Here is a 15924-nt window from a genome sequence, read left to right on the forward strand (position 1 = left end):
ACCGGTCCAAAAGGTAATGTCCAAAATTCCAGGATAAAATACTAGGAATGAAAAATGTCAGTCAGTGGTCTCACACATAAGCAACTGTGTGTGAAGATGTGAGTGTTAACTGCCTACCACACCGCAGGGTGCAGCAGGACTCCAAACAGGAAAGACGAAATCCGGTTCTTTCTCTATGTCCAGGTGGGAAGGCTTGCCATCAAGGTCATCGGAGGAATCCACCTCAGGAACAATCCAGCAAAATAAAAAAACCTGACCAATCCCAATGCGAAACGTTTGGGACAACTGTATAGTGGCTCCCAGTCCGGACACGTGGGGCACTAGATAGTGTAGCAAGCATATTTTTTTATGTTTTAACCTCAATAATATAAGAAAGTAAAACATATTATAGTTACATTTTACCTCTAGCTGGACGGAGAATAAGGTAAACCAACTGCCAGAAAGAGCTAACGGCTCCAACGGCAGTAACTGAAGTTCAATCTTTATACTCAAACATTTTCCAGCTTAGAAGTTGGATGATAAAACAGCAAATCTATTTACAAAAAGAGTTTGTTTGCAGTTCGTATATAATACAGTTTGTATATAATACGTTAACTGTCTCAATACATACGCAGCTCAGCAGTCTCAGTACCTCGAATCTCTCCCGCAAACCAACAGTGCTGCAGAGCCGGGGGAGAAGGGAGGGACCCACAACGGCAGTCTGCATTCTGATTGGTTCAGACACTTTGAAAACTAAGCTTCCAATTGGCCAAGTAGACCACCAGCCTCCTTAACCTCCGTTTCTTAAAGAGGCATACCCACTTTATGTGGGTTACATATCCACGTATCAATATCCGCTGGACTTCGGGTTGCCTCGTGTCAGCTGTTTGGGATTCCCCTCTGTAATTTCCCCTCAGAAAACACGGAGGAGAATCCACGCTTTCTGATTGGCTACCTGTCACATTCAATGGGCTGCCTTAAGCTCCCAGTCGGGGAAAAACCCTGATTTAGATCAGAGCGGCAACGACGATCTACCGCAGGGTGCTCAAACTTTTTGAGACCAAGATCTACTTTTTCTCTCACCAGCCGGCTGAGATCTACCTCATGACACGAAGACATAAAAATTGTAAATTAAACTTTATTGACTTATTTTACATGCGAATATACATCAGTTATAGCAGAAATAATAAAGTGATAGAAAACCTAATGCAGTATATTTCTTCCTCAGTGAGATTCTCCTACCGTTTTACACTCTCTCTCGCTCTCTCTCTCTCTTTGTTGTTAAGCACACTCGTTGCCGTGGCAACCGCCTGAGCCCCGCAACGGAGCAGCGACGTTAAAAATGTAACATTCAGTCCGTTACGATGTCAAGTTTCCAGGCTTGATATTTATTTCTCGATTATTGGTTGATTAGCTAATGTAAACTCTTGCTCTGCTAGTCAGTCTGTGTTTGTCGCCTTTTTTTGTTGTTAATGGAACTGAAAGGCACTGAATTGTGCAACACCTTGTTGAAACAATAATTACTGAGAATATAAATTTTAACAGGTTTTGTTGATTTTTTAAAAAAATTATTATTCTTTAATGAAGCTACAAACGTTTAGGATCTTAGTGAATATTTTGATAAGCGCGTCAGTAGAGGAAGTTCTGGTCTCATCGTCCTGGCAGCGTTCAGTTTGTCACCAACTGTCGAGATCAACTCAAAACCTTCCCATGATCGACGTATTGAGCCCCCTGATCTACCGTAACACACCACACACTACAGGAGGATCGGTTACAAAATCGTAAGGGAAAAATAGGAGCAAAAAATCATGTAGTGTGAACTATTGCATCAGGTAGTCGATGTGCCCATCTTCTCTATTTAAATCTGATTATTACTGAAGGGCAACATAATATACAGACTTCATAATCTGCAGTCCTTTGGTTGAATGTAGTATTTATTTCCACTTTGGCTTTATGATGTTTAGTTGTTTTTTTTCAAGTGCATTTTTTGTTAATGGAGACTGAGAATCCATTTTATTTTTGTTTTTGGTTGTTTTGTTAATTTTGTTTATCAGTTTCAGTGTTTAGTGTTCTTTTGAAAATAAAGTGTATCTAACTTTGGCAGGAAATCACCTGCATTATTACATCATTTCCATTAAATCAGTGTAAAAAGGTCTTCAAACAATATTATCGTTTATCGCAATAATTTTTTGAGACAATTAATTGTTCAGCAAAATTTGTTATCGTGACAGGCCTAACTGTACATCATCTGCTGCACCTGCTTGCACCAGGTATCTGTGTTGATGATGTAAAATTGTACATTTCCTCTAAAAGAAGATAGAAAGAAACATAACTGTTGGTCAGAGTGAGGCTCAGCCCTCATCAACAATATGTTGAGCTTTGTTTCTTTATGAATGTCGACTATTTTAAAAATGTATCTGCTCCTTGTTTCCCTCTTCAAGCCTCCATTGTGACTGTCATTCGACTGGTCAACGATGCAGTTGACACAATCGAAAGTGAAGGTACCATGTCTTATCTTTCTTGTGTCTCTTCACTTGCTGTTCCAGTCCTCGGATCCTTCAGATGTCCACTGTTAGCAGTTAGTCAACCAGAGCCAAACTCCTCTAACTCGCCCCGTTCCGTCCAGGCCAAGGCGGCCATTATCCTGCAGCTTATAGATTTGTCAGGTGTTTCAGGTTCCACCAATGATCTGATTTTTGGATTTGGTTATTATTGAAGTAGAGACACATGTAAAAGTTGCAGTACACCAGGGATGTGATGTCTGGTCTGCATATTATTATTATTATTATTATTATTATTACAGCAGCATAATGTCACATTTGTGAAAGAGCACAAAGGCTCTTTAATCCAATACCTAATTTAATCCAATACTTAAATTAGCTAGATTTATTCAGTGTAAACAGAATGTTGTTTTTCTCTAAATGACCAGTAGCATAAATGCTGCTTCCCCTAACTATCACGTTAGCCTGATTCAATGTGTAAAGTATTTATTTTTAGAATTTATGCTTTTCTTTTTACCTAATCAATTTTAAAAACTTCTAATTAATTAGTGGCTTTTTTCTCTATGGTCCAAACATGGCATGCTATACAGAGCCCCCCAAAAAACTCACTTCAATTTGCTGAAAGCAGAGTTCTTTTTAAAGAGTGGAGCATACTGCACTGGTTCCTGTTTGCTCTGGGAGGACACACGTTCTTTCTAGCATCAATCTCAAACAACTGAGGACACGAAAGTAGCATCTAATGGTTGCCTTGGTGATCGGCTTCCACAGCATGCCTGTGCTAAACGCCTGAGCTCCCGATGTTTTCCACATGCAGTACATTCTCTCAAATTCAATTCTTAAAACTGTTTCTGTTGGAGATTCTTCTTCTACCTTGAAGTAACACATTTTGAGGATGTTTTATATATAGTGTGCTTAGCAGCTGTGCCTATAGGTTTAGCTGGCACTTTAAGTTACATTAGTTTTAATATTACAAGAGGTCAAACAGCAATAATTCAGGATCCCGAGGAATCAATATTTATGTGGTCATGATCTAAAGCTAAAAGTTGCTGTGTTTTCTTCTTCTTCCATCTGACAGTGTCAGTTATGGACCGTGGTGAAACCTACAATAGAGGTGACTTGTTGGTTGAGTCTGTCTGTTGTTGTCCCTGTCTCTCTGTCTGGTGGTGTACAGCAGTGAGTAGACAAAATAATAATTACCAAGTTCAAATGGTTTCCGTTCTACAGTACACCCAAAAATCTGACCGTTATTAGACTGTTAGTTGTAATTACTGGTTTGAGCTCTGAGGCTGAAGAGATTTTGTTTTTGAAGTATAACGCTGATGATTTGGACTTTGATCAGACTCTTATGATGGCTGTAGCTACTCTTATCTCAGTGTCTGTCCAGTTTTACTCAATCTTTTGTCCTCTGCTAGAGACTCCTCTGTTTGGAACATATTTGGTTGAACTAAAGAAATTAGATTAAAAAGGATAATAATGATATTATTCTAAAACATTCGAAACATTTCTTGTCATTTTCAAATAGAGCAATCACTTTGTTTTAGTAACTTATTTATTTTTCCACCTTTTCACTGGAAGTGGAATTATTTTGTCTACGTCCTGCAGCCTTTTGTACTTTGCGTCGCTGTCGTGTCGCAGGTTCTGGATACATCATGTTGTTCCTCTGTGTACTGGTCAGACTGGGACCAGTTGCTTCTCCAGTTGTCTGATAAATCCATTCGCTGCTTCAGCCATGTCATAATTCCTATTTTTTTATACAGCACATGGAAACAATCTTATTTTATTTATCACTGTTTTTGCTTTAAATTCTCTTCTTCTTTGATGCCTTTGAAGTTGTATGGAACATGAGGGGGGCAATAACAGTAACTAACACTGCTTCAGACCAAACCATGTGTGATGCCCCTCATCAACCCCTGCTAACATAAGTAAATTAGAGAAACTGCAGTATATTATATGCATCATTGTTCTAAATACAGCTCCGTGTCAGATTTAACAAAATACAGAAAAAAGAAAGAGTTTTAATAAACAAGTGGCACAATTCAATGTCAATCCAACTTCACTTTATTTCACACGTGGATATCAAACAAGGAAAATATAAAGGTAATAAAAACAAAGAAATCAATTAAAACCTTGTGGGTTTTAATTTAAGAGATCTTCTTTTAAAAGGAGACCTGTTCTTACCTTATCAGATGAAACGGACAGCCTGCCTGAGCCGTGCTGAGGTCAAGAGGTCAGGACTGGTTGTTCCGTCTCTGCAGTCTGAGGCGGAGGAGCTTCGAGTGGAATGGGTTTCTAACGCTCAGATATGAAATATTGGTAACACTTTATTTGACAGGTTGTGAATAAGACTGTCATGACATCGTCATAAACATGACATAACACCTGTTATGAACATGAGTAAGTCTTCATGAATATTTGACTGTTGTCATAAAGTGTCATTCGGTAAATCATGACACTTTTAATACAAAGTGATTAAAGATTAAACTTTAGCTTTAATAACATAAAGCTACATAATTTTTTAAAAGTTTAATCAGTAATACTTTTATAACACATTTATGTCAGATCATGATTTCTTGGTTAATGTCAAGTTGTCATAACAAAGACATTTTGAATGATGTCAACTTGGTATTAAAAGTGTCATGATTTACCAAATGACACTTTATGACAACAGTCATAAATAAGTCCCGAAAGAGGGTCAAAAGACCTGAGTCCAAACTGACGATTCTGATGGCTCAAATTAGCATCCCTTTTTCAATTGTAAACGTGGCCATTGACCGTCAGGCCAGAAAGGAGGAGTGGAAAATCATGCAAAACTGGTTATAGCTAAAATAACCAAATATAGCTAAAATCCTTCAGGTCAGTCGACCCGTCTCTGGGCTCCAAAGGTAGAAATGTTAACATAGGACCCTTCTCTGGTACTCACAGTGTTAATACAAATCACTTCCTTTTATTTCTCATTGAGCCAGGCGCCGTCAACTCACTGGTCTGTGAAGGTTATCAAATAGTGAAGGTTAAAACATCATATTTCAGATTTCCCCCAAAATCTCTCTATTATTTGTGGTAATGTGTAATTATAGTAATGATCATGCTCCCTATACTGTAATTCAATTAACGAGGATTTGGATTGTAAGGGTTAATGCTTAGTGTTCAGGACGTTGCTCTTTTTATGCTTAAGTAAACCTGCAACCAAGAGAAGGTTTTATGTGTTTACAACTAAGATCAGTGTTGAAATATAATATATTCCATTGAACCTGCTTTGTTTTTACTGTATCTAACTATATTGCTCTTGTCGTTGATACCGGAAAGCAATCTGCTGAGAATAACACTTCAGGTTAAATAGTACTGTTACCATGGATAAACTAGACCACATACATTAATCACGTCTAATTCATATCACCAGGGTTTTGTTGCTTAGTTAATGTACTATGCAGAAAAAATTATTTCGAGTTTGCAATACATAAATCCATAATGTAACTTTCTTTTATTTATATTGCTGTAAATGGTTTTGTTAGGGCAATTGGTTTGCATACTTTTTAAGTAAGAAATGTATAATTTTCCAGTAGACTTAGGTTATAACCTATTATGTCATTACCACGCACACTGAATTCTCCAGCTAGTCGACTCATGTAACCTGAGATATACAACTTGCCCTTATTTTAAACTTTTAAGAATATTAAGGTCCACTTGTGCACCTATAATATAAGCACTAATCGATACAAATTGCAGATACCACTAACTTTCCTTCCATTATTATAACCTTTTGTTTCATTGATTTCCTTCTTCATTGTCAATTAATTCACCCCTGGGGACACAGTTAAGTCTTAACTTGTTTCTCTTCATTAAGTAAATCCACATTCATTCAGACATATAAATAAAATGTGAAAAGCATCACTGAGCACTGAGCCTGAACCAAAATGACATTATAACTGCTATTTTCACAGCAATGTTAGAATTTGTCATTTAAACTTACATGTCCAGATCCTCTTCTGTATTTAAAAAATCCAGGGTGGCACCCAATATCGTAACGTTCCCGACTGGTACATGTCCATAAAAATACGGCCCACTCTGTGAAACATTGATGGTTTCGCCGTCTCTTTGGGTGTGTTCTCTGGGTTCTCTGCTCTTTGTGGATCATCATTGTCTTTTTCTGCCACCCTGGATTTTATTCTCTCGTGCTCTATCTTCAGAGCTACCATTTCTTTATTCAGCTCTTTATTTTGTCTTTTAAGCCAGTCCAGTTCTTTATTCTTTTCTTTCAAATCATCCGCAAATTTTTTTTTCAGTGCTACTTGTTTCTGCTCCAGTGTCATCCTATATCTCAACAGCTCACTATAATCGCATTTAATTTGCTGTTCTGATGAGTTTGCTTTGTCCAATTCTGAATTCAGTTTTCTTATCTGGTTCCTGTAGTACTCGTTTGATTCCACAAGGATGTTGCTCTTCGCTTGCCATCTGCTTGCTTTGTCATTTCGGTTGAGGCGCTCGAGTTTTTTCCTGAGACTTTCCACAGTCTTCAGCAGCTGCTCGTTCTCTTCTTGCAGCTTCTCATTCCTCTCAAAATAGTCTATAATTCTTCTCCAAAGCTGCTGGACGACATGTTTGGCATCAATAAAGAGGGTTCCTGCATTTACTGGCTGCCCTCACAGAGGAGCAGAGAGACGCACCACAACTTTTACACTGATTTTAAACGTTTGAATTTTAATGAGCATAATTGTAAAGTTTAAGCAGAAAGATTTTTTGAAACAATTTTTCATTATAAATATTTGAAAAGCGTGGCATTCTGATATTATAAAATAAAACTCAGCCAATTGCTTTTTTATTTCTCGATTTGTTAAAACGTAATAAATCCACCTCGAAAACACAAACTCTGACCAAGTAGTTTTGGTCCAGTTTTTTAGTACATGAAGTAAGACAAAACTAACTTACAAGTAATTTTTCAGCAAGATAGGAGCTTTTTAAAGTAAATAATTCCTTAATATAAATTTTTTAAAAGTATTAGTTCCACTGACAGATTATACTTTTAACAAAATATTTTTCCCACAAGTGAAATAATCTGCCAGTCAAACTAATACTTTTTAAAATCAATGCTAAGGAATTATTAACTTAAAACAATCTCCTCTGTTGTGTGTAAAAGTTACTTGTAACAGACAAAATACAGATAAAAAGTAAAAACAAAGTGCAGTACTAACTGGTGTGTCAAACCAGAAGTCAAGGACATCAAAATTACTGGCAAAATAAAACACATTCAGATTTGATATATATAAAAATTCCCTTCTCACCCACCACGGGTGGTTCTTATCCTCTGAGCTCGGGTCCTCTACCAGAGGCCTGGGAGCTTGAGGGTTCTGCGCAGTATCTTGGCTGTGCCAAGGACTACACATTTCTGGACTGAGATGTCTGATGTTGTTCCTGGGATCTGTTGTAGCCATTGGTCCAGTTTGGGGGTGACTGCCCCAAGGGCCCCGATGACCACAGGCACCACTGTGGTCTTCACCTTCCAGGCCCTCTCCAGTTCCTCCCTGAGCCCCTGGTATTTCTCTAGTTTCTCGTGCTCCTTTTTCCTGATGTTGCAGTCGCTTGGTATTGCTACATCTACCACAACGGCTTTCCTCTGTTGTTTATCCACTACGACAATGTCTGGTTGGTTCGCCATTACCATTTTGTCTGTCTGGATCTGGAAGTCCCACAGGATCTTAGCTCTGGCGTTCTCCGCCACCTTTGGGGGTGTTTCCCACTTTGATCTCGGGGTTTCCAGTCCATATTCTGCACAGATGTTTCTGTACACTATGCCTGCAACTTGGTTATGTCGTTCCATGTACGCTTTCCCTGCCAGTATCTTGCACCCTGCTGTTATGTGCTGGACTGTCTCAGGGGCCTCCTTGCACAACCTGCACCTTGGGTCTTGTCTGGTGTGGTAGATCTGGGCCTCTATTGCTCTGGTGTTTAGGGCCTGTTCCTGGGCGGCCAGGATGAGGGCCTCTGTGCTGTCCTTGAGTCCAGCTTTTTCCAGCCATTGGTAGGATTTACTGATATCAGCCACTTGGGTTATTTGCTGGTGGTACATCCCATGTAGGGGCTTGTCCTCCCATGATGGTATCTCTGGCACCTCAACCTCCGTTCCCTGTTGTCTGAGACATTCACTGAGCACATTGTCTGTTGAGGCTTTGTCCCTGATGTATTTATGGATCTTAGTTGTTTCGTCCTGGACTGTGGTTCTCACACTCACTAGTCCTCTGCCTCCTTCCTTGCGGCTCGTGTACAGTCTCAGGGTGCTGGATTTGGGATGGAACCCTCCATGCATTGTTAGTAGTTTTCTAGTCTTAATATCCGTGGCTTTTATCTCCTCCTTTGGCCAGCTAATTATTCCAGCAGGGTATCTGATTACTGGCAGGGCATAGCTGTTTATCGCACTGATTTTGTTCTTGCCATTGAGCTGGCTTCTCAGGACTTGCCTTATTCATTGGAGGTATTTAGCTGTGGCTCCTTTTCTTGTGACCTCATCGAGGTTGCCATTTGCTTGTGGTATACCTAGGTACTTGTAACTGTCCTCTACGTCTGCTATTGTTCCTTCTGGGAATGAGACCCCTTCTGTGCGGATGACCTTCCCCCTCTTGGTGATCAGCCGACCACACTTCTCTAGTCCGAATGACATCCCAATGTCCGTGCTGTAGATCCTGGTGGTGTGGATTAGTGGGTCGATGTCTCGCTCACTCTTGGCATACAGCTTGATGTCATCCATGTAGAGAAGGCGACTGATGTTGGCCCCATTTTTGAGTCGGTATCCGTAGCCAGTCTTGTTGATAATTTGGCTGAGGGGGTTCAGGCCTATGCAGAACAGTAGCGGGGACAGAGCATCTCCTTGGTATATGCCACATTTGATGGACACTTGTGCAAGTGGTTTGCAGTTGGCTTCAAGGGTGGTTTTCCACAGCCTCATCGAGTTTGCAATGAAGGCTCTCAGAGTCCTGTTGATGTTATACATCTCTAAGCATTCAATGATCCAAGTATGCGGCATTGAGTCATAGGCTTTCTTGTAATCAATCCAAGCCATGCACAGGTTGGTGTGTCGGGTTTTGCAGTCTCGGGCAACTGTGCGGTCTACGAGGAGTTGGTGTTTGGCTCCTCTGCTATTTACACCGATACCTTTCTGTGCCGTGCTCATGTGTTTATCCATGTGTTTGCTTATCTTGGCCGATGATATGATGCCTGACATGAGCTTCCATGTTGTGGAGAGGCAGGTTATTGGTCGGTAGTTGGGTGGGACTGGACCCTTTGATGGATCCTTCTGCATTAGGATTGTCCGCCCTTCAGTTAACCATTCAGGGTGAGTCCCACTTTGTAGCAGCTGGTTCATTTGGCCTGCCAGTCGCTCATGGAGGGCAGTGAGTTTCTTTAGCCAGTAGGCATGGATCATGTCAAGCCCTGGTGGTGCTGTCCAGTTTTTCATACCTGAGACTCTTTCTTGGACATCTGTCACAGTGATGGTTACCAAGGCTTGCTCAGGGAGGTTATTATGGTCCTCTCGTAGAGAGATCAACCACTGTGCATTGCTGTTGTGGGACGCCTCCCTTTCCCATATGCCTTTCCAGTATTGTTCAGTCTCCAGCCTTGGTGGGTCTACTCTTGTTATTACCCTGCCATTGAGAGTACACCTTAGCTGGTTGAGTGGAGAAGAGCCGGTTAATCCTTCTGGATTCATTCTCCCTTGTGTATCTCTTTAGGTGGCTGGCCAAGGCTTGGAGCCTCTGTTTGGCAGTCTCAAGTGCTTCAGGTATGGGCATCTGCCTGTACTTTCTGGGTACTGGTCTTTTCATTTTACCCTTGTGGAGCTCTGACAATTGGCTCACTTCCCTCCTTGTTACCTTGATTTTAGCCTCTAACCGTCTTTTCCATGGTGGGTATTGGGTCTCATGGCTGCTTTTATAGCCAAGTGTCTCAAGGATCACTGATGCTGAGTTGTAGATCAGCTCATTGGTTTCTGTTATGGTGTTGGTAGGGATTGTTCTCAATGCTGCATTCACATTCTCAATGATCTCTGATGGTACTTCACTCAGCCGTTGTAATTGGCGCCGAGGAGGTCTGGTTGTCATTCGGGTCGTGATTTTCTCTCTCACGACCCGAATGAGAGAGAATTCTCTCATTGGGTGGCTTTCTCTCTCTCTCTCTCTCTCTCTCTCTCTCTCTATATATATATATATATATATATATAAGTTATTCAGAACTTGATTTAAATAACTGTAAATGTCCACATCTCTAATGAGTAAATCAACAGATTTGCAGCAGAAAGTCTCTTAGCAGACATTTTTACCATGTCTCTATAATAAAGTATTAGAAAATTCACACAAAAACTTCTCTATTACGGCAAAATCTAACAGACAAAAACATGTTTTAAAAATGCACAGAAAGGATTTGGGTGTTTTTAAAACAGATTTGCTTTTTTTTTCAAAGAACTTGGACTATTATCAATTACTGAAGCTGGAAAACAACTTAAAAACTCAATTCAACAGCTAACACCATCAAAGGTCATTCATTCAAGCCTCAGTGTCGTTTTACTGTAGACCTGCAGTGGTTTTTCTTTTTACACTGATGATTAACCTAAAGAAGGAATGAATTGGCATTAATAAGCTTTAATTAATGATAATTGTATTTAATCAGTCTGGTTACATGTGCTTAAACCAAAGATGTAAAGAAAACCAAAAACACTGAATGGGGGTCTACACAAGAGTTATTTTCAACAATAATAGACAACTGATCAAGTTTTAAACTAATACGTAGAACAGACTTTTTTGAAGAAAAATACAACTCTTTTCCGGAACATCTGAACCCAACATGTTTAACTTTTACAGAGACAAAAACATCTGGCTTGTGTCTCGCCTAAGTTTAGACAAAAGCCTTCATTAGCCTTCATGTGTTTTTTTTTAAAGGCTGATCTTAGCTGAAAGTACACAAAGTAAGATAATGATGATGTGAGGGAGAACCGTGGCTTTAATCCTGAAGTGAACAAAGGCATTGAGGATGATATATGTGTCACCAAATGAGTTTGTACCCAGTCATGACCAGGAGAGTTGAAAAGCATGGGTGATCACCACATAAGAAGTCTGGTACCGTCAAACCCCCACGCAGTTTTGGTCACTGTAGTGCTTTCAGATGAGTCCGAGGTCGTCTCCCACTCCACATAAATGTGGACAGCATAGAGTGTGAGTCCTTAAAGTAATTTAGACTGGGACAGGAAGGTAGCAAAGAGAAAAGAAAGCTGATTTGTGGCAAAATGTTCATTTTAACTGAGAAGTCACATGATCTCTCGGTTCTGACCAGTTCTGTAGTTCCGAGATAACATGAACGATATTGTTGTGTTTCACATTTGCAGGCCTAAAAATGTACCTTTCTGTCTCTTTCTCTCAGTATTTGGTAATATGGAACCACTCAGTCACTTTGGTATACAATCGAAGAATATCAGTAAGTGTGTTTTCAGATGGGAGAAGAACTGCAGTTTATCTGTCTCTCAACTCTATGTTGTAAATGGTAGAATAATTCTGTAACATACCGAGTCATGGGTTTATTGTTAATTCAAAGCTTAAATTTAAAGTTTGTTTTGTTGTAAACTTGTATGTCTGGTTTGTGGCAGAAAAAATGATTCTAACAAAACCCAACTAGCTTTTGCATTCTTTGATTCATTTATCCATTTCTTTTCCCGGAGCTGTTTGGACAAAGCATGGCTTCTGTGGTTGTCGTTCTGCATGCCGAGCTATGGAAACATTTGTTCTGTTTATCATTTACCAGATGAAGACCCGACATCTTTTCTTCGGAGGCTGTTCCTGTCACATAGGCCATCAGCATGTTTTATGTGATTTGCTGCAGCAGTCCTGATGTTTTCTATGAGCATGCTACCGAATATCTGCTCTGTGTAAAGATGAGTTTGCTGAATCTGTGGCTATAGCTGCTAATCACATCTCCTCTTCCTGACCAGCTTACCACTGGGACACGTCTGACTGGATGCCCAGCACGAGGCTGCCCGACACTGAGGAAGTGCAGACCTTCAGGTCACCGTCGGACAGCGACACAGTTGGCTTGGACTCGTCTCTGGGTGGCCCAACTCATGAGCTGGAGTCTGATTACTACCTGGGAGGTTATGATGTTGATAGTGACTACCCACTTCCACACGAGGAAGAGTTCCTGAGCCACGAGCAGCTCCCACCTCCGCTGCCGGGCGGCGAGGACTGCCCTGAACCCTGCACACCACTGCTGTCCAATGTGCCCGTTTCCAAAGAGACCGTCCAGAACACAAGCAGCATAAGACATCCGGACTGCAGGCCTCACTTCCACCCTAGCCAGTATCTGCCCTCTCACCAGCTACCCACTGGGAATGTACACCACAGGCACACCACTACACCAGTGGATCAGGCATCTCCAGTAAACGGGGACGTAGCTGCCTCGTTAAATATGCACCCATCAGTGGGTACAGAATTAACGTGTCATTTGTCGACAACCTGTGTGCTGGACTCCGAACATGGCAGCAACTGTGACGGCCTGAGCGAGGTTCGCCGAGGGGTGACCATTATCACTGACTCACAACAGCAGACTGAAGTGTGATTATGTGACTAACAGTTTGTAGAGAAGCCCCAAAAGAACAGTGCAGTGCTACTGAGATAAAAGGTCTTGCAGGAAGTCATGCTTCAGTAACGCAGAACAGGAAGGACTTTAAAAACACATGGCACAATTACTGTCCTTCTGTCCAGTTGGACTCAGAAATGGACGTCTGTGTTGGGGAACAGAGATGTTTGTGTTCTGATTCTGAAACATCTGTGTATGCCTGTATTTTTGTTTTTAGCTCTTTCTTGAGAAGTGACTTTTTTTTTTGTTTGTGATGAGGCGATCTTGAACATGCCACTAAAACTACTGACCTGATTAAGGTTTGTTTCCTCTGCAGCTTGTTGGAAAGCACAGCAGCGAAGTGTGATTTCAGGAAGAAAACGGCTTGTTGTCATGAGACTTAAACAAGTCTCATGACGGCACTGACTTTTTTTAATATATCAACAGTGGAGGCAAATTGTTAGTGTGAAGAAAAAAATGGTCTGCTGCCAGCTGTTCCACAGAAAAGAAGAAAGATTAAAGTTTTTATTAGACAGAAGACAAAGTGACTACAGAGTGGGCATCCTATTAAACTAGAACATCTTTGTGTGTATTTAACATGGTTAGCACTTCTAAACAACAGGCTCTGTGGTAAATATAACCCAATTTGCTCTGAGATCTTCAGGACGCTGCAAATTCGACATGTTTTCTGACTGGTTGATCTACCAAAATACTACATGAAGACATTTTTTTACTAAAAGCATTGAGCTTGTTGCTCCTCTGCAGAGCGGCGAAGATGGTCGGCAGACACCTCTCCTCAGCTGGTGTCTCTTTACATCCCAAACATTTCTGAATGTGTACACGTGTTCATGTCGAGTTTGATCAGACTGCTCCTCCTACATCACCCTGACTGATCCTCTGCTTCACGTTGCAGAAATTTGACAAACCAACGCATGATGCATCAGAAACTACTGAGGAAAACTCCTGATTCAGGGCGTGAGCTTACACAGTGAGTGGTTAACTGAGCTGCCAGAATCAGACATGAAAGTTGATGTTGGATCAGATCGCTTCTGTTGAGAAGTTTTACAATCGTCTGGCAATTTACTTGTACATGATAACGGAAGAGGAATAAGAACATTTAGAGAGGCTTCAATGTACAGATGCATTAAAAAACATTTTCAAGAAAAAGCATAATGGACAAAGATGTAAGAGTCAACATATTTTTGTGTACAGTAAGAATAATGATGGGGTAAAGATACGGGTTGGAATAAAACCTCATTCAGGACGGATACCAAACGTTTGTTGAACCTCACTTCCCAGTGACCACTATGTTATGTCCAATAGTTTTCTTATGGAATGTATTTGCTCTTATAGTTTTCTTTATCGGAGAACAAAACTCATACCTCAAGTCAAGTCACTTTGGCCCTGAAACTGCAATGAACTCCAACATTCCACTGCCAACATCATGTTTCCCCATTGCACATAACAGGAGTTTTTGTATCCCTTGTGAAATGTAGCAAGGACAAAGTCCTAATAACTTTTCCGTTTGTAGTCCATCAGTATATAGAACATTTCGAGGGGAGCAACTGAGCCAAACATGGCATAAGGTTTGGACAGGTTTGTGTGATATCCACTAAAGCTCTTCTAGAATCCCTAGAACCTGAAATGAACACAGCAAAGACTGAGAGTCCTTCATGTGGCTCCATAATGGCTGAGGACACAGAGGATCCATCAGGTTGAACAAAAAAATGCTTGTGTTTTATGTTTTTGGAAAGATGTTTGTACAGTGTACATAGCTGACTGTTCAAATGGAGATTTTGTAGATATAACATTGCAGTTCTGAGCTGCCTTTGGTCTTTCGGTGTTTTGTTGGACTTTTATGCGAATGTGTCGAACCTGGAATATCAACTATTTCTTAATGATCTCTCCTCTGCCGTTTACGCTATGCTAAGTACTTTTTGCAATGTTTTTTAATTCAAGATGAATGTCATGATTAATTAACTGTGAACAGTGCTACATTCAGAGAACAAATCTGTAAATATACATTTAGTTCTGTTACAACATGACTACGGTTGTAAGGAGTCGTTTTGTACATGCCTTTGTAAGTTGAATGCTTATATTGGTTCATTTATTTCCTTCTTTCTGAGGACAGACAGCGAAAACTGCCTGTAACTGGCATACGTTTAAATAAACCAATAACTGCAATGCCTTTTCCAGGTCTGATTAACAAAAACACACAAACAGAAGAGGCCAGTGTGACAGCACCACATTAACGGTCAGCGTCAGTCATTACTGGATCTTGTGATGTTTTAGCAGGAGCCTATTGCAGCAGCGGGCAACATGTTGGGCTGCGTGATGGACCATCCCAGTCTACCACCATCCATGTCTACACCTGTGATGACTGACATTAGAATTTTTTTAAAATAACGTTAATATAGTTAAAAAACATAATCATAATAACAAAAAAATAAGCCACTTTCAAATCTTGGTTACTAACGTCAGACAAAAATAGAAGAGAAAATGTCTGAATTCTGAGGAAACATTCAGGTCAGAACTGATTTAAACTGATTGTGCAGAGAGCAGAGAGGTTTCTGTTCGAAGGGCAGTTTAGTTATGTAACCAACTTCAGTCATTGATTCTTCTCAGAACTTTGTACCTGATAGTACAGAGAATGATTACAATAACTTTTGGTCAATAATGAAGAAAAAAAAATCTGTTTGGACTTCCCAGTTGTAATTTTCCAGTTTCCTGAAGGTTACTGTTCGTGTTCATGCGGAGTCAGTTTTCCTACACATATCGTCACATTGAAGAACAAAACCAGAACCTAAAATCAAAGGAATTCCAGTGTTTGGTTATGCAGGAATGATTAGAAATGTTT

The 15924-nt window shown here is 40.4% G+C and overlaps 1 protein-coding gene across 8 annotated transcripts in view; it reads left to right on the plus strand.

Annotated features, from left to right (window-relative positions):
- fat3a (FAT atypical cadherin 3a) overlaps nt 1-15255 on the plus strand; it is a 71834-nt gene extending 56579 nt beyond the window's left edge. For 2 of the 8 annotated variants that reach the window (XM_028045060.1, XM_028045062.1), the window contains 4 exons: nt 2421-2480; nt 3556-3591; nt 11880-11933; nt 12445-15255. In XM_028045060.1, the coding sequence (XP_027900861.1) occupies nt 2421-2480; nt 3556-3591; nt 11880-11933; nt 12445-13067 (773 nt within the window). In that variant the 3' untranslated portion in view covers nt 13068-15255. The remainder of the gene's footprint in view (nt 1-2420; nt 2481-3555; nt 3592-11879; nt 11934-12444) is intronic. The other 6 variants (XM_028045061.1, XM_028045067.1, XM_028045065.1 and 3 more) reach the window with 4 other exon arrangements.
- Nucleotides 15256-15924: the final 669 nt, after the last annotated feature.

Source organism: Xiphophorus couchianus, chromosome 18 (genome assembly GCF_001444195.1).
Source record: "Xiphophorus couchianus chromosome 18, X_couchianus-1.0, whole genome shotgun sequence".
Lineage (NCBI taxonomy): Eukaryota > Metazoa > Chordata > Actinopteri > Cyprinodontiformes > Poeciliidae > Xiphophorus > Xiphophorus couchianus.